The sequence below is a fragment of the Paramormyrops kingsleyae genome, chromosome 15 (genome assembly GCF_048594095.1).
Source record: "Paramormyrops kingsleyae isolate MSU_618 chromosome 15, PKINGS_0.4, whole genome shotgun sequence".
NCBI classification, from domain to species: domain Eukaryota; kingdom Metazoa; phylum Chordata; class Actinopteri; order Osteoglossiformes; family Mormyridae; genus Paramormyrops; species Paramormyrops kingsleyae.
The window spans coordinates 5,454,357-5,479,957 of NC_132811.1; the positions used below are offsets into that span (position 1 = coordinate 5,454,357).

The following is a 25,601-nucleotide window of genomic DNA, read 5'->3' on the forward strand; positions in this document are numbered from 1 at the left end:
AAGGCAGAGAATAAGTGAGCATAATGTAGGCTTGCTATCGTGGGTGGCACAGTGACAGGATTCTTGAATGTTTTTCACATGACAGCAATGTTCCTTCTAAGGAATCTAGGATCTGTTTGACAGTATACTTAAAGAGGACAATTAAAAAAATATATATTTTCTGTATATGCTTTCCTGACCAATATTTTTGAATTATGGAACGATAGAATATCTTAAGTTTTTTTTTTTTATTACAAATACCTTGTTTTATTTTTGTCAGTTAGCATTATATTAAATCGGTGCAGTATTATGTGGATTAATATAAAGCAATGTACATGACTTTTCTATTCTTTAATCAAAATGACAAAACGGATGGCTTCTGAAAAGATCGTCGCGATATGCTTCTTAACCGGACAGCCGTATGGAGCTGTCATACATTGACGCTTTTCTGACGCAAGTCACTGGCCTCATGTTTTCCCTCTCATCCTCCGCATTTTCCCAGAGACCGGAGGTGAAACAACTCAGGAGGAGCCTTCTCATATTTCACCCTAGGTTATTAATAATTAGTGACACCATCACCATCCCGGCCGAAAGCGACTGCGAAAGAAAGGATAAATGACGCTCTTCCTAGCAATCGCGAGGAATGCAGTTACTGACATCCGACCCACGGCAACCTGCGCGCGCATCACGCAATCATGCATATTCATTAAAGGGGCGCGGGGATGTAATGCCTCTGCTGATTAATAGAATTTCTGGCCAATTTCATGCCGCTAAGCCACACCCACCTCGTCATGTGTCCAGCTCGAGACTTATGAATATTCACTGAATTCTAAAGGGGGGTTTCGCGTTTGCTGCGGGGACGCGCGAGCGATGTGGAAATGGTAGCAAGATGGCGGCCCTGAAGGAGGAGCAGTGTTACGGACTGTCCTGTGGAAGAGTGAGCAATGGCAGCAACGTATCTGTCTTTCACGTTAAGCTTACTGACAGCGCTTTAAAAGCGTTCGAAGGCTATCAGAGCAGTAAGGTAAGGGGGGATTCAGGGGTGTCGCCGTCCTAAACTTTGCCGTTACACTTGTAGCTGACTACGGCAGGTTATCAGTGGATGCTGTTCTGCCAAGGCTGGCTTGTCATGGCACACTGTTTGCACTTTGGTAGCGCGCCAGCTGTCTCGCTTTATATGACTGTGCGTTCAGTGGCACGTTGCGGTACATTACGTGATCACCGTGGGTTTTAAAACCTCCAGGAATTTCCTTGTTGTTAATCCTTATCTAGTCTGTTATTGCTTGTTAAATCGCTATAATGTGAGCTCCAGGATGAGGGCTAGCTAGCTGGCTAACTGTTTAGCTAGACAAATCTTTAGAGAGGGGGGGGGGGGGGGATGACTCAAACAAAATGAAACGGGTTGTCAGCTGTTTGTATAGATAACATTTCCAAGCGCATTTCTCTCCCCCACCCCCTGTTATCCCAGTGTAAAAATGTAATATTGCAAGAATTCTTTCGTGTTAATATGTTGCTAGCAATGAACAGCTACCTTCATTTCCCCAAACAGCGACTAACTAGTTTTACTTAGTTGCTTAGCTTCCTGGCCATATAGGATAGTTAAATACTTCTAAGTAAGTTTAAGAATATAATATGCCTTTCCGCTGGTTCCCTGTGTGGTTTTTTCACGTTTACATTGGCAGTCGAACAGTGTGTGTGGTTGTAGCAGAAGCAGACGTACTTTTCGTTAACTCTTCCCATTCAGACCAGAAACGTTAGCGAGCTGCCTGCTCGTGGCCGTCTGGCGAGCGCACGCGCTACTTCGGCCGCGAGCCTGTTTTTTTTTTTTTTTTTTTTGCCCCATTCAAGTCCCGAAAAGATACCGAGAAACGCTTCTTTACTGGAGCACATTTATAAAGCGCGTAACGCTTCCCGTGTACTTTCTATCGCTTATTACAGGCAGGAGTAGTCGAATAATTCGGCGTCAATGCGGTTGACAGAAAAAAGCAACAAGTTGGCAACCAAGATATTTAATCTTTTTTTTCCCTCCCCCTCCCTTCTTATCCCAGCGATTGCGTCGGTCGTGTCGTAATGCGCGCATGGCATGAGTCGCCAGCTATTATGAGTCACTTTTACTGAGCTGGACCGATTGTGATTTCTAGTTGACCTGTATGAAGGCTTTCTGTAGCACTTTAATTCTTTGTGCGAAAAGTTACGGTTTAAATTATTACGCCTGGCTAATCCCACATATAGATTTCTTTTCAGTGGGTAAAGTCCTCTTCTCTTTGAAGATGATTCGTTTTTGTATGTTTGGTCTCTGAAACTGTATTCTACATTTGCCGGTGTTCTGACAAAACGTCCTACATTATCAAAACATCCTACCGTAGTGCTAATCGATAGCCCTAACCCTAACTCTTACCCTAACCCCTCAAAAACTCCTGAAACCCTTTCCTTAACCTTAACCCCTAAAACTTAACCATAATCCCAAGACGTTGGAATTGTACATGCGCAGAAAGGCTCGATAGCACGTCTCGATAGGTAGGATGTTTTGTCAGAACACCGGTCGTACAACACGACTTTTTATGAAATGGTATTATGTCATCATTTTCAGCCGGCCTATTTTTTATCTAGATATACGTAGTTCACTGAATACGTGTACTTTGGTGATTTGTATTTTTTATCTTGTATGACCGCATACATCAATGCCAATCCATGTCAGATTTTAAGGTTTAATCATAAAACTAACTTTGGTATTATGTTACAGTAGCTGTCTTACAGCAGATTTTTTAGGAGTGTGGAATATTTTTTGAGTGCTGACTTGGTAAAAGGGTTTTGCATGCATTGCCTGTTCTTAAAAAGTCCCCAATGGGAAGCACAAAGCAGTAGAAAATTGGTTAGTCTATTGAAGTCTTGAGCCAGAAACGTATTTCAAATTTTGCTGGATGTTTTTGAAACACATCAACACATTTTTGCAGCCTTTGATTCAAACACATGGAACACATTATTTCTCATTTTTTGTGCTTGTTACATTGTCTTGCTTGTCTCCTGGAGATGTACATTAAAGACAATACATATGAAATGATCTTGTTGTTGGCATTTTTAATGGATTATATTCCATACATTAAGAACCCATCGTTGTGTTTAGGAATAATTAGTTTTGATGTTTTTTAAGTTATGTCAAGCTTTAGCAGACCGCTGGCTCCAGCCCACAGTGCTTCACTCTGCTTACTTTGCTTAAAATGTAATAAGAGCTACATACTGCTTAAAGGCTCATGAGCAAGGAATTTGCTACCAGTCCGGAAAAGTGACTTGCACCATATATGAATTTTGCAGCGAAGGTCTGCCCCACCAGTTAGCATGTTCTGAGAGGATTCAGACACTTGTGGTTTTTAAATGTAACTGATTTATCCCAGCTTATGTATGCAAGGCTACAAACCCAGGGTGTATTCTTCTAGCTTTCACAACATTGTGTCTATATACACACGGCAATAATAACTGATTGCCTGGTGTAATCGTTTAGAAGATAACATGGTATTGAGGAAGTCAATTGGCCGTAGAACTTGTTAGCGTAAGTAACTTCAAGCGTGAAGTACCTCAAAATTACAATTTTTTTTTTTTAAGCTCCCACTATGATATATTGACGCTCCTTCTAGCAAAATGTACAGGCCTACCAGTGCACTACTGACACAAGGTGTTGCATGCATGTGTACGTAAACATAGAATAACGTAGAACTTAATTGAATAAATTGGTCCCATAGATCAGCCCCATTATCCCCGATAAATGATTTGTCAGAATATGACCTTCCATATTGGATCAGTGTATCCCTAATTACAGTATTTTGGTCGTCTTTCTGGCAGCCCAGAATCACAAGCCAGTCATGCACATTGGGCAGCCTGCAGTAGAAAGTCAATGTAGAGCATGTGTAGTGTATTGAAGTGACAGGTGAATTGTGCATTGAGCTGCCATATTGCGGAATGTAATGTTAGACACTGGACACGCCGCAGATTCAAGTTCAATGTTCTGATGCTGCAAAGTAGATAAGAAGACAATTTTAAAATGACTTGTCTGATACTAGCTGTCCTCTGCCAAGCAGTAATGTGAGCTGCTGAGACGATTAAAAGCCAGGCTAAGGATGAGGGTTGTGTTCCAGCCTGCTGGTGCTGGCTGAGTGGGGGTGGGGTGGGGGGGCGGTCTATGTACCTTGGCTAAACTACTCAAGAAGTCTTCACTCACCTCTGTTCTAGGTTTGTTGCACGTGAAAGTTTGCCTGTAGTTGTACTTCTGGGGGTGCATAATTGGCAATGTGATCACCAGTAGTCACCCAGTATTAATTTAAAATGTTAGTGAAAGGAAATGGGAATAAATGATATTCATAAATGCTGAATGTGATGTGTTACGGCAATCTGCCTTTGTCTTCTCAAAACGAAGGCTGCATTCTTTCCTGCTGAACCCTCACAGTATTTCGGGCGTACAGGTTAATTTTTCCTGCTCATCCATAACTTAAGTCTTTCAGTACCGTTGAATTTGATCACAGAGAGCAACATGCTGGTGGTTTGGCTTTTGTGTGATCAAACTTCTCCAAGAGAACAAGTTGCAGGATTACTCTAAGGACCATGCATACAGAATGAAAGGGTCCCTATGTTGAATGTACAAGCATGCACCCTCCTAAATATAGCTCATTTAATGCTGTCTTGGTCCTGTGCTGTGCTCCACACATGGAAGGAGAGAGAGGCGGGGAATATTGTGTAATGCATTTGAGGTATTTAAAAATTTAGCACACTGTGCTGCTCTTGTATACTTGTTCCACCCCCCCTTGCTCAAAGTTGAGAGAAATATGTCACAACTTTGCACCACTCCATGTGCTTTTATTTATAGAGCTGTAATGAATTTTGAAATGTTTGTGCTCTGGGTGGACCTGTGGCGGCAGGTGGATAAATTAACAAGTGGGTTCTTACAGCCTGAATGATAGCTTCCTTTCATGCAGCCTCCGTGATTGTCTGATGCACTATTAAATTTGTACTGTTGCATTTCATGGTTGTGGTTGTCGGCAGCGTCTCATTATTGATGCAGCGTTGTCTTGTTTGACCAGAACCGAACAAGAACTTTGGATCCTACAGAATACGACGAGGTTGATTCAATCTGATGCACTCCGTTGTATTGATATCGTAACATCACGATATAAAAAAAATAATCACTTTCTTTGCCACAGGCAAAGAATTTTATGGCTGACGTGATTGCTAGGTGGTATAGTGCTGTCAGTAATGTAATGTGGTGGCATGTTTTTAGTCATCTATTTTTCAACTACCTATCTAATAGAGTGTTGCAGGGAGCCTCATCAGGGTAGTGCAGGGCTCAAGGCAGGGGAAGATCCTGAATTGGATGCAGTCCTTTACAGTGCACACACTTGATGCTGCGTAATTTTAAGCAAATTCTACCCTGTCTCCTACCTTTTGTACTCATTTTTCTGCTTAGATTATGAGAAATAGATTTTGTGAATGGTACAGTTCCTCAGTTGAGGTTTGACAATTTGTTTTATCTGTCTGGTATTTACTGTGCGACAGGGAGTAGCACCATGTAGCAGGGACAAAGTATGTGATTCTTTGCCTATTTGGTAGTGAGGCCGACAAAGATGTTCAAGTGACATTTGCATGACACAAGTGAAATTGCCTCCAACTGGCATGTATGTTGGCTAGCTGCTAACTGTTGCCAGCACCTTGCTGTGCAAGGCCTTCCAGTTAACTGTTCAGATTGCTTTATTATTGGCAGTGTATTCAGAAGTTATGTACTAACAATTGGTAACGATTTTGTTGTACTTAAGTTGATGCAAATGTAGTACAGTTAGGGATGCACCAATCCCTCTTTTGTAGTTCCAATAAAGATACTGTATGCCTCACAGTTTGAAAAAGATGGGATGATTCTTTTATGTTTAAGGCAACATCAGGCTTGATTTAAACATTTGTTTTCCTAACTTCATAACCACTAATTCGCTAACTCCAAAGTTTAATTTTATAACGCTGATCCAATAAACCTCTAAAGAATTTAGCAGAAGCTAACAACTGCTAACTGCTACCTTTTTTTTAAAAATATGAATTTAGCTTCAGTTTGGTTTTGGGCTCTGAAATCCTTAAACTTACCTAGAGAGCTAAAATTCTAACTTTTTTTGGTAATTTAGTTCCACAGGGCTGGAGTGATTACCTAGAAATATTTAGGACTTGCCTAACTGGGGATTCATGAATTTTGTAGAGTCTCCGGAATGAATCCTCTTTAAATGATATTCCGTTTGCGAGAGAGAAGTTTTTTTGTCAGAGGAGTCCTATTCAGCGACTGGCTCGTGCTGATCCCTCAGTGAAGCCGCTTGGGGACTACAAACATGGCGCCGTTTAGGAATCAAACATTCTTTGTAAACATTTAGTGCAAATAAGAATTTAAATTTCAATCTAAAATAATATAGCAGCTGAAACTGAGAATTATAGCTAAACCTTGGTTCCAAGTGTTCCTATCAGGTGGTGGAAGCTATTGTTTTCAACAACTGTCAGGAGTGGCTCTTCCAGAATAATGGATTTGAGAACCTTTTCTGTTATTTTTGTTGCTTTCACACTATTACTGGGAAGTTTCTCGCGTCTTTGCAGTTCATCAAGTTAACTGCTTCTTAGGTTGAATTAATCATTTTCCTTGGTCCTTGTAGGGGTGCTTGAGTTAAGTTAGTTGTGTACTAATTTGGAGTGGTTCTGCCGCCCCTAGAAACACTGGCTTTGCAGACATTTGAAGTAGCCATAGAACTTGTTAGCGTAGTAACTTCAAGCGTGAAGTACCTCAAAATTACAAATGTTTTTTATTTTTTTTAGCTCCCACTTTGATATGTTGACACTCCTTCTTGCAAAATGTACAGGCCTACCAGTGCACTACTGACACAAGGTGTTGCATGCATGTGTACGTAAACATAGAATAACGTAGAACTTAATTTAACAAATTGGTCCCATAGATCAGCCCCATTATCCCCGATACATGATTTGAGTCAGAATATGACCTTCCATATTGGATCAGTGTATCCCTTATTACAGAATTAAACCACTGTTTCAGTTTATGTTGAATTATCATATCCCTCTTTAGAATGAACCTTTTTTTTTGTTCTTTAAGGTTCCTTGTTATCTTATTCAAGTGTTCTGCGGATGTATTTAATAATGTAGCTGCCCTTGTATTCTGACAATGTTGCGTGAATTTCTAAAACATGACGCGTAAGTTTTAAAACCTCAGTGGGGCTTCTTTAATCCGCTATCACGATGCTGGTTCAGGGCTTCTTTCTTTTATTTTTCTGCAATGCCATTTTTTATTGGGTGCCAACAGTTCTGCTTGATGAGTGTGGCTCAAATCACTGTTCAGCATTTGTTAGCAGCCCATTATCATTGTACCCTTCTATCTCAGAAATGCTCACATCACGCCATTACCATTTACAATGTCATTGATTGTATTGCACGTTGTTTGTGCCATGAATGTCAATCGCCATGGGCGTTTTCGGCAAAAACTTCACTTCTGTCCCGGTGGCTGCTCAAAAGTGTAACATGGCAAAAACTGTCTTGTCCTGTCAGCCTTTTTCAAATGCATCATTTAGCTAGTCCTTCTCAGTTTGCGATGTCACCTTATTCTGGCTCCTGCAGCCATTCTTTTGGACCCTGTGAACCCTGCAAACTGCCTCTTCAGTGATCTTTGAATCTGGAATTGATCTGTGTGTGGCTTTCAATCCTGTTCCACCTCCTGTGGTCACACAAAAAAGGATGATTCCCCATGGTGTAATCTAGTTTTAACTGCTAAACTGTGGCAAAATTATGTATTTGGTAGTTTGTTTGTTTTTTTAACATTTGTGAATTTAAAACAATTTTTTCAGCATTATTTCATACAAATTCTCAGTTCCAGCTGAAATGTCTGTTTTGTGTAAATGCTCACTTGCACTTCATTTTTCTAGGATGCTATGACCCCGAGACTTAGGTTCTTTAACAATTATGGAATGCATTTGTCTTCCCCTCAGTAATTGAGGTTTAACATCTGGTATCACCATTGATATCCAAGAGTTTCATAGGTAACTAGCAGCCATTTTTTTTAATTATACATGAAACCGTCCTACTGGTTTCTTGCTTTTAAATAGAAATGGATTGACCAGAGAGAGCCCAGGTAAAAGCTCTTCATGCTACATTTTTGTGAAATTCATATCCAGCTACTTTCATATACTCCTCTGCTTTTCTGTCTATATGATTTGGCGTGTGTGTCAGATTATGGTACAAGTTTACTTTAACAATGCACTTCATAATTGAACTGTACTAAAAAGCAACTTTAAATCTTGAAAATATTCCTCTCATAATGTGCTTTGTTACAAGGGAGACCAAGATCACTGAATTTCAGATGTTGCATGACACATTCTGACATCTTCTTTTGTGTGTGTGTGTGTGTGTATGTGTGTGTGTGTTATAGCACAGTTGATTTGACCAGAAGGAATCCTTTCCTATTGACTTTTGTATGTGCATCCTTTGTGGTCTTGTACATTAAAGTGCTTTATAAAACCAGTGGAAACTGTACAAGAGAAATCCAGAGGTTTAAAGGGTTAATTGTAAAATGAGCCTTGCTTTGTAACTGAAAAGCTTTGCATGACCGTGCTAATCATAGGCTTGGCAGTGAGCTGTGCTTGTAAAGTGCTTTAGGAAGCCCCTGGCGCATTCACTGCCTCTTGTGTATGGCCCCTTTCCTTTTTCCTATTTAGTAATCAATGTATAAATAAAAAATAAACCATTGTGCTTGTTTACCTTGATAGCCTCTGTTACAGTTCTTCTGTTTTATAAATGGTCATTTCATTGTCAATTTACTACGAAAATGTAAAGCCCGTATTGATGGTTTGTTTTATATTTCATGCTTTGGCCGACATTATACTAATATTGGTAAAAAAAAAATAGGTTTGTCACTGTTTTGTCCCTTTATAAGCATTAATAACGTTTGTTAAATAATAAAAAAATATACCTGGGGTATTTTGCTTTTCCTAATGCATTTTCTTTTTCTAAATAAAAATGGAGGTTCTGCATCTAGCGCCTAGGCATTCTGTCACATAGTTATTCATTAGCAGACATTGTCTAGTTAGGTCAAAGAATTGCATAATCAAAAATTTAATGGCACACCTGTACCGAAACAGTCAAGCAAAGTTCAGGACTCGGTTTAAGAAATATTTTAGATGGGGCCAGTTAAGAATTTTTGTGTCAGTTATCTGGGATGCTGTAATTTTGAGAACTCAAAACCAAATTTGGCAGAGAGGAGGACTGTTCCTTAGTGTTGATTGACAAGTATGTTTTGGAACGGAGTCTTCCACTATCAGTAAGTAAAGCGATGCCCTAGTTATTCTTGGCTTCCGTGCAAGACATCAGGTTTTTATTACATTTTAACCAGTAAATCATACTTTATTTGACAGTGTATGGGATGTGTTGCATTTTGTTCTTTATACAAAACCATTCTTAAGGTTTTGGGGGGAGTAGGTTTGGTGTAAATTTGACGAAACATAATGTAAAAAAGTTTGAAAAGTCTTTTCACCCCACCAAAAGATAGATATGCTCATGCCCACAAAACATCTCCTTTACAGACAAGTAGTAAATGTTCAAATATGCAAATCTCTCCATATTCTTGAGTATTAGTTTTGAGACAGAACTTGAGAGGTTTGTTTAAGCTCCTCTTGGCATTTCACTTGGGTCTTATTTTGTGATTTCACACTATGGCGTCTTCCACTGAGTCGGCACATTTGCCTTTGCTTGTGTCTGCTTTTGAATAGCTGTAATTAAAGTGCGTTCAATTGGCAATGGGCCCCAGAATCTCTCTGGTTTAGACAACTCTTCCAACTTCCAATCTTAATCTCACATGGAACATGCCCGGGTGCCCTTACGTTCTGAGATGCTGTCAAAGATTGCGCTGTCACACCAGGTGAAGCCTACGAACAAACCTATTCTGTCCAAGGGACTTCTTCAATGTCCATCTATGCCCAGTTGCCACAAGGTGAAACATATTACAACGTAATACAACCCCCACCCCCCCCTTGTGTGCACGTGTGCTGCTGACACACTCAACCTCTTCCAGAGATAGCTCCAGGCCCTGTACACCACTACGTTGCCCCTGAAAAGGGTGCAGTGAAATGAATGTTTTCAGCATGGCTGAAAAGAGCCTGTCTGTTCTTATAACCTCTGACCTCAACTCAAATGATTCTTTGTGATGATTCCGGAGCGCTACAGGCAACAGCTGCTCCGTCCTCATTATATCCTGTTATTCATTGCGGTTTCTGAATCTTCGGGAAAAAAATTAGATTCTTGTGGGTCATATTTAATGCTTACCAATCTTGCCGAACCTGATGTTCTGAACTTGATAAAAGCCATATTGCATGTGCAGGGTAATTTTGGTGTTTTTCTGGAAATGGTACAGTCAGGGAAATGGGACTTTCTCTGTCGTTCACTATATTGTGACCCTTTCGGTGTGTTTAGAACATCTTTGCCTGTTCCAGGGGTAACTGTAGCACTCAAGCTCAAATAAAAAACTATTGCCTGGACCTGGACATCTATTATAGAGCCATACATTAAAGTTGCTATGATTTGACCTGAGACCAGAGCGCATTTAGTTTCTGGTGTGTGTTTTGGTCCAGATTCTCTACCAATTCTCAAACAAAACTTTTATATGAACTTTTCTAGTTCTATGTTTCACTGCTGTCCAGGTGAGTTTAATACAAATTCCCTTTTTAAAACCTCAGATGAAACTGCATTTATCAACATATTAAACAGTGTAAGACAAGTTGACAACATCACTTGGCAGAAAATTACTAGGAAAACTTGTAACCGCTGACTTTGAGACCTGCTGTGGAAATTGTTCAATTTTTAATTGGTGACTTGAGCTACAGCATCTCTTCCACCCCCCCCCCCCCCCCACCCCCCCCCACACTAAAAACAGTCATCAGTCCTTTTTCCATTGAGTATTACATGTGCTGGTTACCATTCAGTGGTGTAAGTTACCACTGACGGCTTTCCCATCACTTCATGAAGCAGTTTGTTTTTAACTTCCTTACACTTGTATAATCTGTTCCTTGTGACTCCTTAGATAAAAAAGTAACTTAATTGAAAATATTGCTGAATGTGTCAACACATAAATCTGTACAAAGTGTTCATATTTAAAGTAGAACATTTTGACCTTTATTTGTATCTCCCAAAAAGGTGCAATTAGCCAATCATGTGTCTGTCATACCTGCTGAAAATACAGGTGTTGCCCCAGCTGACTCGGAACAGTGTTTTGTGCTTTTTGAAGAAAGTATTGTAACTAAATGCTAAAACTGTTCCAGTTTCAGGCAAGCTAGTTGATTTTCATTGTGATTTTTAAAACGCATCAGACTGGAATGGCCTGGGTGTGGTATTGTCATTCACAAATGAGTCATTATTGTGTGTGTGTGTGTGTGTGTGTGTTTGAGAGAGAGACTTATTTATCTTGATTGTACATTAAAGCAGTTACTTTAAGTTAGTCTTTTTACAGGAGAACCATGTGTTTGTGTGTAGCTGATTATAAAGGAGGCTTATTACCACCCTAATGCGGTGGTGGTAATAAGAATATTGTTATTAATAAACATATTTGTTTATTCCTTACACCTATATGAATAAAATAATCAGCTTTGATCTCAGCCATTTGCTGAATAGGATTCCTGAAACCCCTTGCTTGGTCATAAACATCTCTGCTGCTCTTTGATGGAGGCGCACAACTGGTGTATAGACTTGTTCATGGGAGTGAGGATTGAATATTAAGCCTGGCTATTCCTGTCTATTCTATTGCAGGACTTTAATCCAGGCGGAATGTAATGGCCTTACCCAGGAGCACAAGGAAAAACATTTGAGTTGGAGGGAGTTTTTGTTTTGGAGTTGCTGCTGTTTGAGGGATTCAACTTTGAGCCTCTGAACTCTGGTGACATTTGATTTGTATGTGGTAATTGAGGGACCCAGAAGAATTAATTCTGGGAGAAGTGTGAGTTAGAACTAATCACACTGATAGGGAGGTATTATGCTACTCAGCTTCTGTTTTAGTTTCACTTCTAGAGTTGATGCTGCACACGTAGTGCAGTATATTAGTATTAATTGTTTCTTGGTGAGTTGTGGTGCACAGCTCATAGATAATGCATAGAATTCTCATGTAGCCAGTTATCTTTGAGCTGGTAATGGTTTCCGTCTGATTGTTTGCTTGGACGTAGTACATATGCAGTTGTCGACAACGTGAGATCCCCTGGCAAACGAGGGCGTTCAGTGTGCTGTCCTCTGTCAGGGAGCTATGGGTTGACTCCCTCAGGTTTTCTCATGTCAGCAGCCTATTCGAATGATAGGGCTTAGGGTCGTGCTCTGTGAGTGGGGGGTTGAGTGAGAGTGGAAGATGAACTCTCTGGCCCCATGAGCACTGATGGCTCAGTCTGCAGCCTGTTTTCACTGGTCAGGCTCCAGTCAATGTGGCCAGAGCTATTCTCTGTTTCGCTGTGTCATTATCTACTCCTGAAATCGGTGTGCACTGGTTCCTTCTGACCTTAGAATTGCATTCAAGAAAGGATCATGTGTAGTTTTATTTACTACTTAAGCTTTTTTAAATAAAAATTAGCGTACATATGCTTTGTAATGTGTGCCACATTTTTTGTAGTCTTCTTTTTTTTTTTTAAATTTATTCTTAAAAATTCCTGTTAACTAGAAACATCGAAACAGAGGGACATCAAAATTGCCCTAAAATGTAATGTCTTTTTAGAATTCCTTCGGTGCTTACTGAAGCTACTGTGTTGGGAGAAAAATGTTGTCTTTCATATCCTGTTATGGCAGGGGTGCCCAACTCCAGTCCTGGGGGGCCAGAGCCCTGCACATTTTTGGGTTTCCCCTCATTTAACACAATTGATTCAATTCCTTGTGCTAATGACCACACAGCTCTTGAGCTGAATCATTTATGGTGGAGCTGGGAAAGAACTAAGCTACACAGGGCTGTGGCCCCCCAGGACTGGAGTTGGGCCCCCCTGAGTTAGCCCTGGGGTGAACAATGCATAGAATTCTCATGTAGCCAGTTATCTATGAGCTGTGCAGTCTCATCTGGTCTATAGGGGACTAATGTGGAGAGTTTCTGGAGAATTTTAAGTCAAAACCTCTTCATGAAATTGCTGTGAAATTAATTTTTTGGGAGCCTCAAAAGTAGCCTGAAGGCCAAATCCCAAGAACCTCCAGACAGGTTTGGAGAGTGTGTGATGTTTTAGAAGTGTAGTACAGCATGCAGGAACTTAACGCGTCTTGTCAGAGTGCATGTTTGTGCAGGCATTCATGCTTTTTGTATGGCCAATTTAATGTGCATAAACTGCTTTTGTTGTGGGATCACATCCAGCACAACTGTGCTACCCTATGAAGCTTGACCTCTCAAGTGCCGTAGCTTATGAGCTTTGCTGCTATGTGATTCCTTTGGCCCGAAGTCAACCAGGTATGACAACCATGCGCACTGACTGCATGCCTGTGATGGTTTCCAATAATATTGCCTCAGCAGCAATTATAAGGAAAGTCAGTTTTTCTTTTCTTTTTTTTTTAAATTTTATTTTACTGGCAAAGGACTGGCCATCTGGCCCGCAGACACTTTCGGTTTTCGTTCATATACCTGCGCAACCTGTTGCATGGAGAAGAAGATGCCCAGCTTCCTGATGTCTGCTAAGAGCTGCTATTTATATGCCGTACAGCCCCAGACCAAAACGAATCTCCCTGGGAACATCTCAGTTGGTCAGCACATGGTGAACAGGCTTGTTACTGCGGCTTGCGTTTTCCGTGTGAATGAAGAGCCATGGATTTTCCTTTTGGGTCCAGCTGTGATGCTTAACGTTTTGGTGGCCTTTTCTGCATTTTTAATGCGCAGAAATGTTTCCTTTTAAACATGATAAATGTTGGATTGGATTCTCGTACTGCACTGCAATGGTGGAGCATGTGGCTTGTTTAGCAAAAACAATGCAGATGGTCCGTTATGCAAGTACAGACCATTGTACGTTATTTCTCTAAGCGTGACCAACATGTGCTGTGCACTGGGACAGCCACAGCAGTAGCATTATCAGTGATTTATTGTTATTAATGTAACAAAAACCCCAGCACTCTGTTACCCACGTGTAGCAGTCACATGACATGGAAGTCTGGTGATTGGGAAGCCCACTGATTCACTTTGTTTGAACCCTCTGTGATGGGGTGTACCCTATTGCTAGAAGCATTGTTGTCCTGACACTTCAGCCATTAGATGCAAGCGGGGGCATCTGGCCATTCTTGGTGCACTGTGCTAGCTCTGCCTTCCAAAGGACACCCTGTCAGGGATAAATATGTCACTGTCACTTCTGGAACAACCAGAACCCTGTGCTGTCTGAAATGGACACTCGGGACTTGTAAGGTTCCTTGGGGCAATGTTGCTTTTCTGTGAGTCAAGAATGCAGCAGATTATCAGATTATTTTACGTATCTCTGCTGCTGAAAAATCTACACATTAGGATGTATGTGCTGAATGGTAGTTTTGGAGGTCCTGGGCTGGGGGAAGGGTACATTATTCTGACAATGCTGTTCTTGCGGCTGCTTTTAGCTCAGTCTTGATGTCGGACTTCCCTGCTGTGCTCCAAGAAAGCCCACTTGTGACCTTTTTAAAAGCCAGCATTTCTCTCCTGCACGGTGCCATGTCGATGTTGCAGTCCTGTATGATTTTTGTATAATATGCATCTTTGAGGCTACAAAAGTCTGTATCCTAGTGCTGCCTCTGAAGATCTTATTCACGCTGAGAATGCGATGTAATTTTTAAGCTGCGTCTCCCACCCCGGTCCCATATTGTAATCATGTTTAGGAGGTTGTCTGCTCATTTACCCAGAACCTGAACGGTTGGAACTGTTTTCTGAACTGAGTAAGTCCTTGTTGCCAACTTTATTCCCCATCGATTCCGTTTTAGTGCTATCACGTACTGCGTCTGTAAAGTCGTTATTCAAATCTGCTCTGGGTGCTTCACTAATCTCTCTAGGCTTGGATAGTACACGGTATCTTTTCTGTATTATGAAGTCTCGGTGAGAATATTCTAGGGCTGCCACTAATGACTGTTTTTATAGATTAATCTATTGCCTATTTTATGAATTGGTCAATTAATCTAAATGAAATTTTCCTTCAGAAAATCAACGTGACCATTTAATTTTATTTTGACAACAATAAATTATATGCCATTGTAGGGCTTTAGATAATGTACGCCGGCCTTTTGGCACTATACACACATTTACGTCAATTCAGTATGCAGATTAGTAGTATGCCTAAAAAAGGTAATGAGATGCATGTTGTAGAAAGGAAGATGGAGGGTACTCTGTGTAAATTGGGTGTATCCTCATGCTTAATAAATTTGGTTAGCAGATCACGCCATATGCGACACAAAGCGATAAGAATGGAAGTCATGATGAAGGAAGGGACAGATCAGCAGCCGCAACATCTTTTAAAAGAGATACTATGTTTAAACAAGGTAAAGATGTTGCCTGTGTGGCGATACTTTTTGCAGATTTAAAGTCTGACAGGATTTTTATTTTATTATTTTTTTTTTTTTTTACGTATTTTCTTTAGTGTTCGTTTTCATTTCAGTTTCAGTGTACGATAATGACATTGGCCCCAACAAGTCACCATCAATCAACATAGAATAAGCCCAGATTTTAGCCTAAACGCAAACACTTATTCAGTGAAGATTCTAATGTAGCAGGCAGACAACTTTGTGGCTTTAATCATGTGTGTATTAAGCAGCTACAAGGACAAAAGATATTAAAAAGCTCTCCTTTCCAATGCTAATTTAATTCAATTAGTGCAAGAATGATCTTGGCCAGATAATGTAGTATTCCGCTTTAGTTTAACTATACCGAGGTATTTTTGTTCAGCTAATGCATAGTGTTGATTTTGTTAATAGTGTATGGTAGGATTTCTGAAGAAGTATGATAGCTAGCGAGTGGTTATATACATGCACTGACGTAACTGGTAGGCATAACCGGTGTGCCGGTATTTTTTCTTGTCGTAACGAAGCATTCCCCTACGACAGTTTATTATTGAAAAGCTTTGTCATATCAGTGTAAATGCACATAAAACAAGTGTCCTCCATTTTGTAGTGCTGTGACACTGCGGTTTCCACCTCGCCCATGCCACACTGCATTGGTTCAGCAACGCAAATTCACGGATCAAAGTTTATTTAAATGAAGTCATAGCGAAAATGCCTTGCATATCCGCTTCGCTGGCATCGGGTCAAACAGATATAATAGAACTGAATGGGAGGCGAATATTTCTTTGCGTGAGTGTGACCGTAACTTAAGAGCAAAATTGTTTCCATTCCAGATGCTCTTTCATGCTTGTTGAGCTGCTGTAGCATACCAGCTTTATTTTTGCATGTTGTGCACTGTATGTAACTCTCTTCTTATTGGGGGGGGGGGGGTTGATTGACTGGCCTCTGAGTATTACTATTGCCTCTAAGTTAAGAATACAAACTGAAAATGAAAAGTTCTGCAGTTCCTGCATTTGAGGAAGTGTCTGATGGGCCATTGTAGATAATTTGAGGGCATGCCGCCCTCACCCCCCCCAATATTCAGTTTTTCCAAAATATTGCATACTTTGTGCAGCCATACAGGCCACCGATCTCTGCTCTGAGTTCCAATCATCTCACTTTCTGAAAAGATTACGTATTTTGTTTGGCATCTAAGGGTCTCTGTCATATATTACAAAAGCAGCTGTGGCAGCATAGCTAGGCCGTTGCGTTAGCGGTTCAGCAGGGCCAATATAAACTCCATGCTTGATGACAAATACGGTATGAGTATGTATGAGAACAGCCAGCAGTTACGCCAGGTCCCCTGTGGATGACCGTTTATGAAAACTCATCTCCTTTCTGGTAACCCTTTTCGTGTTTGCTTGTGTGGACTAGATGATGGCAGACCTCCTTGCTGGTTACTGCCACACGATTGCTGTTCCTCTTATGTGTAGTATAAATAGTGACATGACATGTTCAAAATTAATCATGGAGTGACAGCCACACACTTGGCCACCGACAATAGACCGAATGGAGAAATGAAGCAGTTAAGCAGGCTCCTGAAATAGATGCATCCAGTGTATTGTTAATATGGTACAGCTTCAGACAGTGAGCTAGAGTGACACTTGGAAATTGTAGAGAAGCTGGTCAGTGGCTTAAAAAAAATAATATTGTTTTATCAGAATCAATAGTAACGTCAGTGAAATGTTTCTCCCTTTGCTGGAACTGCACAGTAAGAACGGCTCTTAAGAGAGGCTGCATCAAAGGCTTTTGTTGTTCTTGGTTGCTGTAAATCATCTGTCTCGGGCAAGTCCCGTATGCTCTGTGGGCTTTTCTGCCATGGGTCCCGCTCTACTTCCTCCGCTATGGACCATTGCATGTAACCACTCTAGACCACTCCTGAAGACCAGATCCTGTTTACCCCTTTCCTTCCCACCCACCGCCTCAGTCTGGTTGGCAAGAAGCTATCAGTGCAGCGAAAACCTTAGCGGAGCGGAGACCTTCCCGATATGAAATTCAAAGAGCTCAGTTACCATTATACTTGCCAGTATAGAATTTTGTGAAGTGCCTGGTGTCGTGGCACAAGCTGGACTCCACATGATCTGCACAGGCTTTCCCCTCTGGCTAACTTGCAGTCCAACCTGCTATCAGAATTGAGCTTAGCTAGTTACGGTTTTAAGTGCTTGCTGTGTTACAACTGTCATTGCATTTTATGGGTGTAGCACGTGTCAGAGCCCTGTAGGTGGCGCTATCTCTGTCTAGCCTGGTCCTTCCGGTAGCCCTAGCAGCTCAGCCTGCAGCTTTCCTGCGACTCCTGCTTCCCAGATTTCTGTGTACTTGTGTTGCATTTGATATTGAGTTTTTCTCATTCATTTAATTCTACTGTCTCTTCTATTTCCAGAGCCTGTCTGCCCATCCCTCAATCAGATTTTCTGGAAACCAAGGGGTAAGAACTTTTGCTGGATGCTTGTTGTCCTGCACTAAGATTAATCTGTTCCTACAAAGATCTTAAAGATATCTTAGCATTATCTTTATTTTAGCTTTCAATGTAGTTTTTATTGATGTATTTGTATAAATGGGCTATAAGAATATATACTGGTAAAATCTAGCCTGGAAATGGGTTAAAATGGAATATATTGAACGAATAATCCACCACATTTACTTTCTTGGTTCTGCAGCGGTTGACTTCAGGTGACTCATTTTTAGGACAGATACAACTATTTGAATGTAGTATACAGATGGCTGCTTATTGTGGTTGTGAAATACAGAAACCCTTATAACTGGACATGTAAACAATTTGATGTGTACTTTGTTGATAGAAGTTCTTTGAATTGCTGTTTGCTTTTTCTTTAGTGGGCAATTTCCTTTGAACAGTGGAAGCTATGTATCATTTAAATGTAAAGCATCATATTTAATGCTCTACAAGAAAGATTTTTTTTTATCCATATCTCAACCACAGTATCTGTCATCTGTGTAAAATGGAGTTACCCCAATTTAAAACACCTTAGTAAAACTGAACTGAATACATTTCTTTGGAATTTACTTGAAATTAATGAATTCCTAAATTCGCCAACTCTCTAAATCAGTCCCAATGAGATTCTTTGGAGTTTTTTTGAGATTGTTGTGGTCAAAAATAGAAATACCCTTAGTTGTATGCCTTTTTGTGGGGAAAATGTGCATAAATTGACACAAATGCAAGTTCAAGAATTTGAACTAAACTATATTAAATATTATATTGTTATATTGATAATGACTTTTTTTTTAGATTGCTAGCTTACAGATTAATGCTGGACAATTGATATTTTTGAGGTATTTCCTTTATCTGTTGCAGTTTGATGCAGTAGATGCTTCTATTCCAGGCAGTAAGGAAACTGTGTAGCGTGTGATTTACTGCTTAGTGAAAACTATTCATAAAATCCATTGCTGAATGTATGTTGCAACCTTCAAAGTTTATTTTTTCAACTGGCATAAGTTGTACTGCCGATGCTGAACACAAACAAAGCTGCATAGAATTCCGAAAGGCAGGAAATGCGTGACCCAAATGCCAGAATAATGACAGAATAATAGGTGTTACTGGATGACTTAACATCTGGAAATCCTATGGTGATTGTTGGTTGCTACTGTAATTGACACAATGCTAAGTTTTTTTCCCCCTCCCTTTTTCCATGGAATTTCGTGTGTGTGTGTGTGTGTGTGTGTGTGTGTGTGTGGCAATGGTCACCACACCCTCAGTTCAGCAGAGGGCAGGGTGCTCTTATATTTTAGTCCCAAGTAAATTTGGCCGTGGGGGTGGGATGAGGTGACCCAAGTGCACATAACCCTATGAGGCTATTTCAATGTCAGTTCTGATACAGGAGCACACGGCTATAAATGGAAGCAGAGAGAATTTTCAATAAGCTGGCAGGGGCTTTAAAAAGCCTTGATAGTATTGTGAAAGTAGCGTAACCTTTATGAATCTGAAACTGCACCCGGTTTCTGCCAGGACCTAGTTACCGTATATCTGCTGGTCAAAATGGGTCTGTGTACCCTCCCCTCGTTTGCATCGCTGCTATCGTGAGCAGTCGGAGTGCCGGCTTGTGATCTGGTGAAATGCGACGGCTTACTGCAGATGCATGAGCGGCAAGGGAGCAGCGCAAACTGCTCATTCAGGGAGCATGTCATTTCCTGCATGCAGATTGACCCATAAACAATGTAGTGGGGTTAAAGTGGGTTAAATGTAAAGTGGATGCTGCCAGCATTCCTGTTAAATTAGTGGTTGAACATCCCACACGTGCATCGTGGAAGGAAAGGCTGTATAAACCTAACATGATACATTTGTGTAGTATATTTTTGTAGTTACCATTAGTCTGTGTAGACCAGCTAGTTTTAAGTGAAGGGTTTAGTTTCCCATAGTGCTGTCTTGTCCCAGAATTTCTATGTGGGATATGTTTATGGTGCACAATTTTAAAAGCTGTTATTGGCTTTCATATGTGTCCACGTGTTGAAACTGCTGTCAGTCGTTATGGCCGATTTATTCAAGTCATGTGTTTCCTGCAGTCGGTGACCTCGCTCCCACAGCGGCTTGGAGTGAAGCACGACAGGCATTCCTCCACATTTTCAAAGCGCCACGTCACCTCTCTGGTGTCCACCAGCAAAGGATTTTGCAGTTTAATTACTCCCTGCTCCAGTGCATGGTCACTGGCAAGCCTTTTTTTTTGTAGCAGCTGTGTCAATGAATTGAAACCAAAAAAAAAAAATCAAACTTTTGACCACAGAAGTTGCCACGTTCCAAAACCATAAATTTATGCAGATTGTGTTCATGCTGGGATGCAGGATTTAACTGCTGTAACCACGGTGGCCTCACTGGAGAATGTTTTTCATGCTGAGTCTCCAGCCATGGAAGTGTCAACCTGTATGGTAGAACAGAATTTCTCTAAGTTGTGTGAGAGGAGTAGGTCACCCTCCCCCCCCCCCCCCCCCCCCCACCCAACCTGGTTCCCATCCCACAGGTGTACGGGTGAGCAGTGGCAATGAGTCATTTACCACGCCCCCTACGAGCCGCTCTTTGGGGAGAGGGGGGGGGGGGGATCTTGCCACCCTGCTGGGACTGGTGCCCCGACAGGCCAGGCTGGGAGAGCCCAGCCCCGCTTTTGTCGGCAGTTAAATTAATTACCGTGGAAAAGGCCAGAGGAGACAGCCTTGGGGATGGGGGGGGGGGGGATGGCAAGTGCCTGCTGTGAAAAGGGGCTTTGTCTTCCACTAGCTGCACAGAAGGGGCTAGGGTCCAAGGGGCTAGGGGAGATGTGGGGATAGCAGCTGAAGACCAAGGGGCTTCTGTCCGGGCTCTGCCTTTAGGTATGAAACGTGCAGCACCCTCTCCTCTGCTCTCTGTTGGTGCTCACGCCTGCCTTTGTCACACTCACTTTGTATTAGACAAGACTTCAGCTTCTACATTTTTGAATTGGTTACTTAATGATGATTCGTAGCAGTAAAATTATGCTCGGGCCAGGAGTTGCATTAACTGTCAACGAGTGTGGATTAATTTGTGTTAGAGCTGTCACGAATACTCAATTTTAAACTTTATTTCTCATTAAAAAAAAAAAAAAAAGAAGAAAAGAAAAATCTCGATTAGTCGGAACAAAGGCGGAAGGAAGACTGCGTTGCGGAATAAAGAGCAAAAGCCTCAATTGTGCGGAAACACTTCTCATTAAAAGTGGATGAAAATGCAGTCGTCTGTCAGCATTGCAAAGCAGAACTTAAATATCAGCACAGCATGACTGCTATACGATTTCTGCAATGCAAATACACCTTAAAAGAAGTCATTCAAGTTTTGGCTGACTCACCCAGCAATGGTTAGCCACAGATATGTGCCATTTAGACTCTGAATATCCTCGTCTATATTTCTCATCACGTAAATTTTGCTTAATTTTATTTCCTGTATGTCAAAATAATCTCTGCTAAAACAAAGGTTAGCACCATCGCTTAGCTGCATCACCTTGCATAATATGTTACAAAATAACCATATAACATGAATTATTTTTTGTGAGCATATTATGTTTTTGAGTGGGGCTGGTCAATTTAAGGAAATAAGCTCACATTGCAGTTAGCGTCAGAGCCAAATAAGCTGGTGGTGTTGATGCGAGTCGTGCCGACTGACACAAAGCAGTGCCGACAAATCACTTGTATATAATATAATTTATAATATTTTATGTGTATGTATGTGGATATTGTGTGTGTGTGTGTGTGTGTGTGTATAAATGATTACTTTATGAATTGTCCAGTTATCTATAGATTACTCAATTATTGATATAAATGATAGACAAACTAGGGCTGTCACTATCTTCTGAATGTGAACTGATCTTGAAAGGGAATCAAACTAGAGGAGAAATCGGCATCTCGTCCTGCTGTTTCAAACCATCCCCATCCCCCCTCAAACATTTTTATGCATCAGCGTCGAGCTGCGTCCTGTATCCATTTTGAGTTTGCCTGGTGTGCACGTGTTTGTGCTGACGTGAAATATGAAACACTCAGGAAGTAAAGCGACAGCTTCCTAGGGCTGCCGCTGGGATGAAGCATGAACGAGTGGTCGGGTTCTTAGCTGACATGGCTACCGGAAAATTTTCAGATGCATGTGCTGTCAAATCTTAAATCAAATTCGCCTCACTACAAATGATTGTGCGTTGGCCATTTGGGCCGCTAACATGCTTGAAGGCCACGAGTTTTAATAGTTGACACGCTGTCTGTGTGCTGTAGACGGTGTATATTCTCCCTTGCGTAAGATGGCCATGGGCAGCTCATGAATAATTCATGAATCAGACTCACCTCTTACATCAGTTTCTAAGCAACCAACCTGCAATTTCAAAGAAGGTCACTGATTTCTTCCCGCTAAGAGGATGGGTATAAAACTAGTAATGCCGCTGCCGTAATCAAAGTACCACATGATTAAGTTCTCTAGTTAATAAATCAGCCAATGGACAACTATGCATTGACTTAGTTTATTATGTAAGAAGGCAATGGGGGTGACTGCCGGCCAACCCATTATACAACATAGGTGGCCTATTTTCTGCCAACTCTGACCCCCCTCCCTGAGTACAAGGATCACATAGAACAATACTTTCCAATCCGGTTCTTGGGGACCTACAGTCAGTCCATGTTTTAACTCTCTCCGATCACCCTGCCTGACAGTCCACATTTTTGCTGCCGGGAGCTGGGAGGGAGCAAAAACATGAACTGTGGGTCCCCGAGGACTGTAGTGGGGAACACTGATAGAGAACGTAGAGCAGCATCCAGATAAAACTGAAATGAGCTGGCGGGGGGGGGGGGGGGATCGGTGGGGAAAAGCTAGCCTAGGGTGCCACATTGGCTTTGACTGGCATTGGGAGGTGGGCAGGTGTCTGAGCTGCAGCTTGACGGTACAGCCTGGTATGTCACCTGTCCCTAACACGTTAAAGTCCTCTGTAAGGCTTTACTGTATAATTGGAACTGAAGGTCATCCCTTTATTGGAATACCAGTGGGGCTTTCTGATGCTCAGGCCTCTGTTCTGCACGTGGCACCACTTTGTGGTCGGATATAACAGACCGTACTGCGGACTTATGAGATGGGACATTTTCCTAAGGACACGATAGCTATGCCATTCTGCACCAAATATTGCATTACATTTTGATCTATAGGTTTTGCTTACTTGAGTGGTAGGATCCCCTAAAAGGGGGTCTGATTTGAAGCTTTAAGGATCAGCATAGGACAATTTTCAAGTGATCAATAGCACTGAACTTTTGAGGAATGTTCCCCTTTCATGTGGCGAATATCACCTCCCCCTCCATCCTGTACCACAACAGAAAATCTCTATACCGCGACCAGAGAGCCTCGATGAGCTGCAGACGTTTACCTTCTACCTGTCCCATGTGGGCAGGGACAACCCACAGGGTAGCTTTGACTGCATCCAGCAGTACATCACCAGGTGAGTGGACACACACACACACACACACACACACACACACACACACACACACACACACACACACACACACACACACACACACACACACACACACACACACACACACACACACACACACACACACACACACACACACAAGGTATCTTTGTGGGGATGCATCATTTCTATGGGCATAACCCAAGTCCCAACTGTGACGACCTTAATCCCTACCCAAGAAAGCTTACATTTAGGCCACATCCACACTAATGCGTTTAAAAATTGTGTACAGGGGTTTCCGAAGGAAAAGATCTGCATCCACACCACCGTTATCACTACCCTTGAAAAACTTTTGCGTCCACGCTGCGGCGTGTGGCAGATGAATGTGATGTAGCTTATAACCCTATTAGGCTACACTGGGGATGCAGTCTTCAGCTTTATATTTTATTTGTTGCAGCTCAAGCACAATGTGTCTTCTGCATGTTTTTTTCCCCCCAAAATCTCTTTATAATTCAAGAAGTGGCACAAACACAAAGTTGTACATGAAAAGGAACCATGTAGGTTATCAAAATCACAGCAACAACAGTTATCAGTAAAACACAACATGAATCCAGAAACTTAGTTACTACACGTCTCTCCCCTCAGTATCAGTACTCTTGTCTTACTCTAATTTATCCGCAGTAAGCAGTGATCGGTATTTTCTTTCTTTTCTTTGCTTGTAATCAGCGTACAATGTACACAAAATGTGATTTAGCTGCATACAAATAAGCAAAAGGACATTTGCCCGGTAGTGAAAGTCCTGTGTTGTATTCCATGTTCACACGCTTGCTTCCGCGAAAACAAAGGGGAAAACATTCTTTAACCAATCGAGAAAAGAGACATTGAAGAGAACTAATCAGGAAAGGGTCACTGGCTAAGGACAATTGGAGCTCACTGATGCAGGCGTGAAAAAAAATAAAACTAATTTTCACAGCCTTAGCCTAAGTCCGCACTAATACATTGCACAAAAATGTTCTTCCGATGTAGCCTCCCATCCACACTACCACGAGTCTTTCTCTCAGGAGCGGAGAAAATTTTCAACGCTGTCTGACAACGAGTCTTTCTGTGAACTCTGTGAGGGGACCTTCCCTCCCCAGCCATCAAATGCAAGGCAGGCCCAATCTAGTTAACTGAATCCGGTCAAACGTCCATGTGTTGACTTGGAAGTAACTGAATCCCGTGTCTATTTCTCTACACTATTCAAAGTTATAACTTTAGGCAGCACTTCGTACAGATTATTTTGAAGAATTTGGCTTGTATAGCACCTACGGCTTCGGGTGTTTTCCCCTGCAGTACCTATGACCCCCTCCGGGCGTCTCTAATTATCGACGCCCCCCCCCCCCCTCCCTGTCCCCCTGTGCTCCCAGCGATGGCAGGATCCAGCTGGACTGCTTAGGCTGCATCCAGGACAAGATCACTGTGTGTGCCACCGATGACTCGTACCAAAAGGCGCGGCAGAGCATGGCTCAGGTGGAGGAGGAGACCCGGAGCCGCGGAGCCATCGTCATCAAGCCAGGCGGGAGATATGTGGGTAAGTGTAGCCTCCCCACCCCCCGCTGCAGTCCAACCTAAAGTGCCCCAAACATACTGACCTTCGTCGCATCTTACACTCCATGTCCGCTTGTAACATTGTATAAGTCTAACGCAGGTGAGCTTCTCAGCTTCTCAGCCGTTTCTGGTCGCAGTTTCTCTTACCCACCGACGTGAGCTCACCTGCGCCCCAGCGGCTGAGGACTCCTGCCAGCGTGGTGGCATGTGCGTGTGTCTGTGCCCCGTCCGCCACAGTGCTGGACACCACCTTGTTCAGCCCTCTGCTCAGAGCTCCCCAAGGGGCAACGCCGCCCTTCAGGGAGAATGTCCAGCCTGTATCAGGCTCAGCCGGATGTGGGGAAAACTAACTGTCAGGAGAAGCTGACACTCAATCTGGGCTTATTCTTGCTATAGGAGGGAAGGATGTCTTGCTTTGAAACCTTTCATTGTTCAATTTTAACATTATTTGTAGGCTAATATCATCTGCCTTGTTTAAAGGGCCAATTGGGAATGGTGAAATGAGTATTGTAATGCTCTAATGGTGTCTTGGCTGATTTTCTCCCGCTGGTCTCTCTCTGTGACCCTTGTGTTGCTGTAATTTGCTCA

General features: G+C 41.9%; 1 protein-coding gene across 1 annotated transcript in view; it reads left to right on the forward strand.

The window, feature by feature from the left end:
• Positions 1–689: 689 nt before the first annotated feature.
• ell (elongation factor RNA polymerase II) overlaps positions 690–25,601 on the forward strand; it is a 36,367-nt gene continuing 11,455 nt past the window's right edge. The window contains exons 1-4 of the mRNA XM_023843676.2: positions 690–1,003; positions 17,915–17,959; positions 23,329–23,450; positions 24,833–24,996. Coding sequence (XP_023699444.1) covers positions 869–1,003; positions 17,915–17,959; positions 23,329–23,450; positions 24,833–24,996 — 466 coding nt within the window. The 5' untranslated portion in view covers positions 690–868. The remainder of the gene's footprint in view (positions 1,004–17,914; positions 17,960–23,328; positions 23,451–24,832; positions 24,997–25,601) is intronic.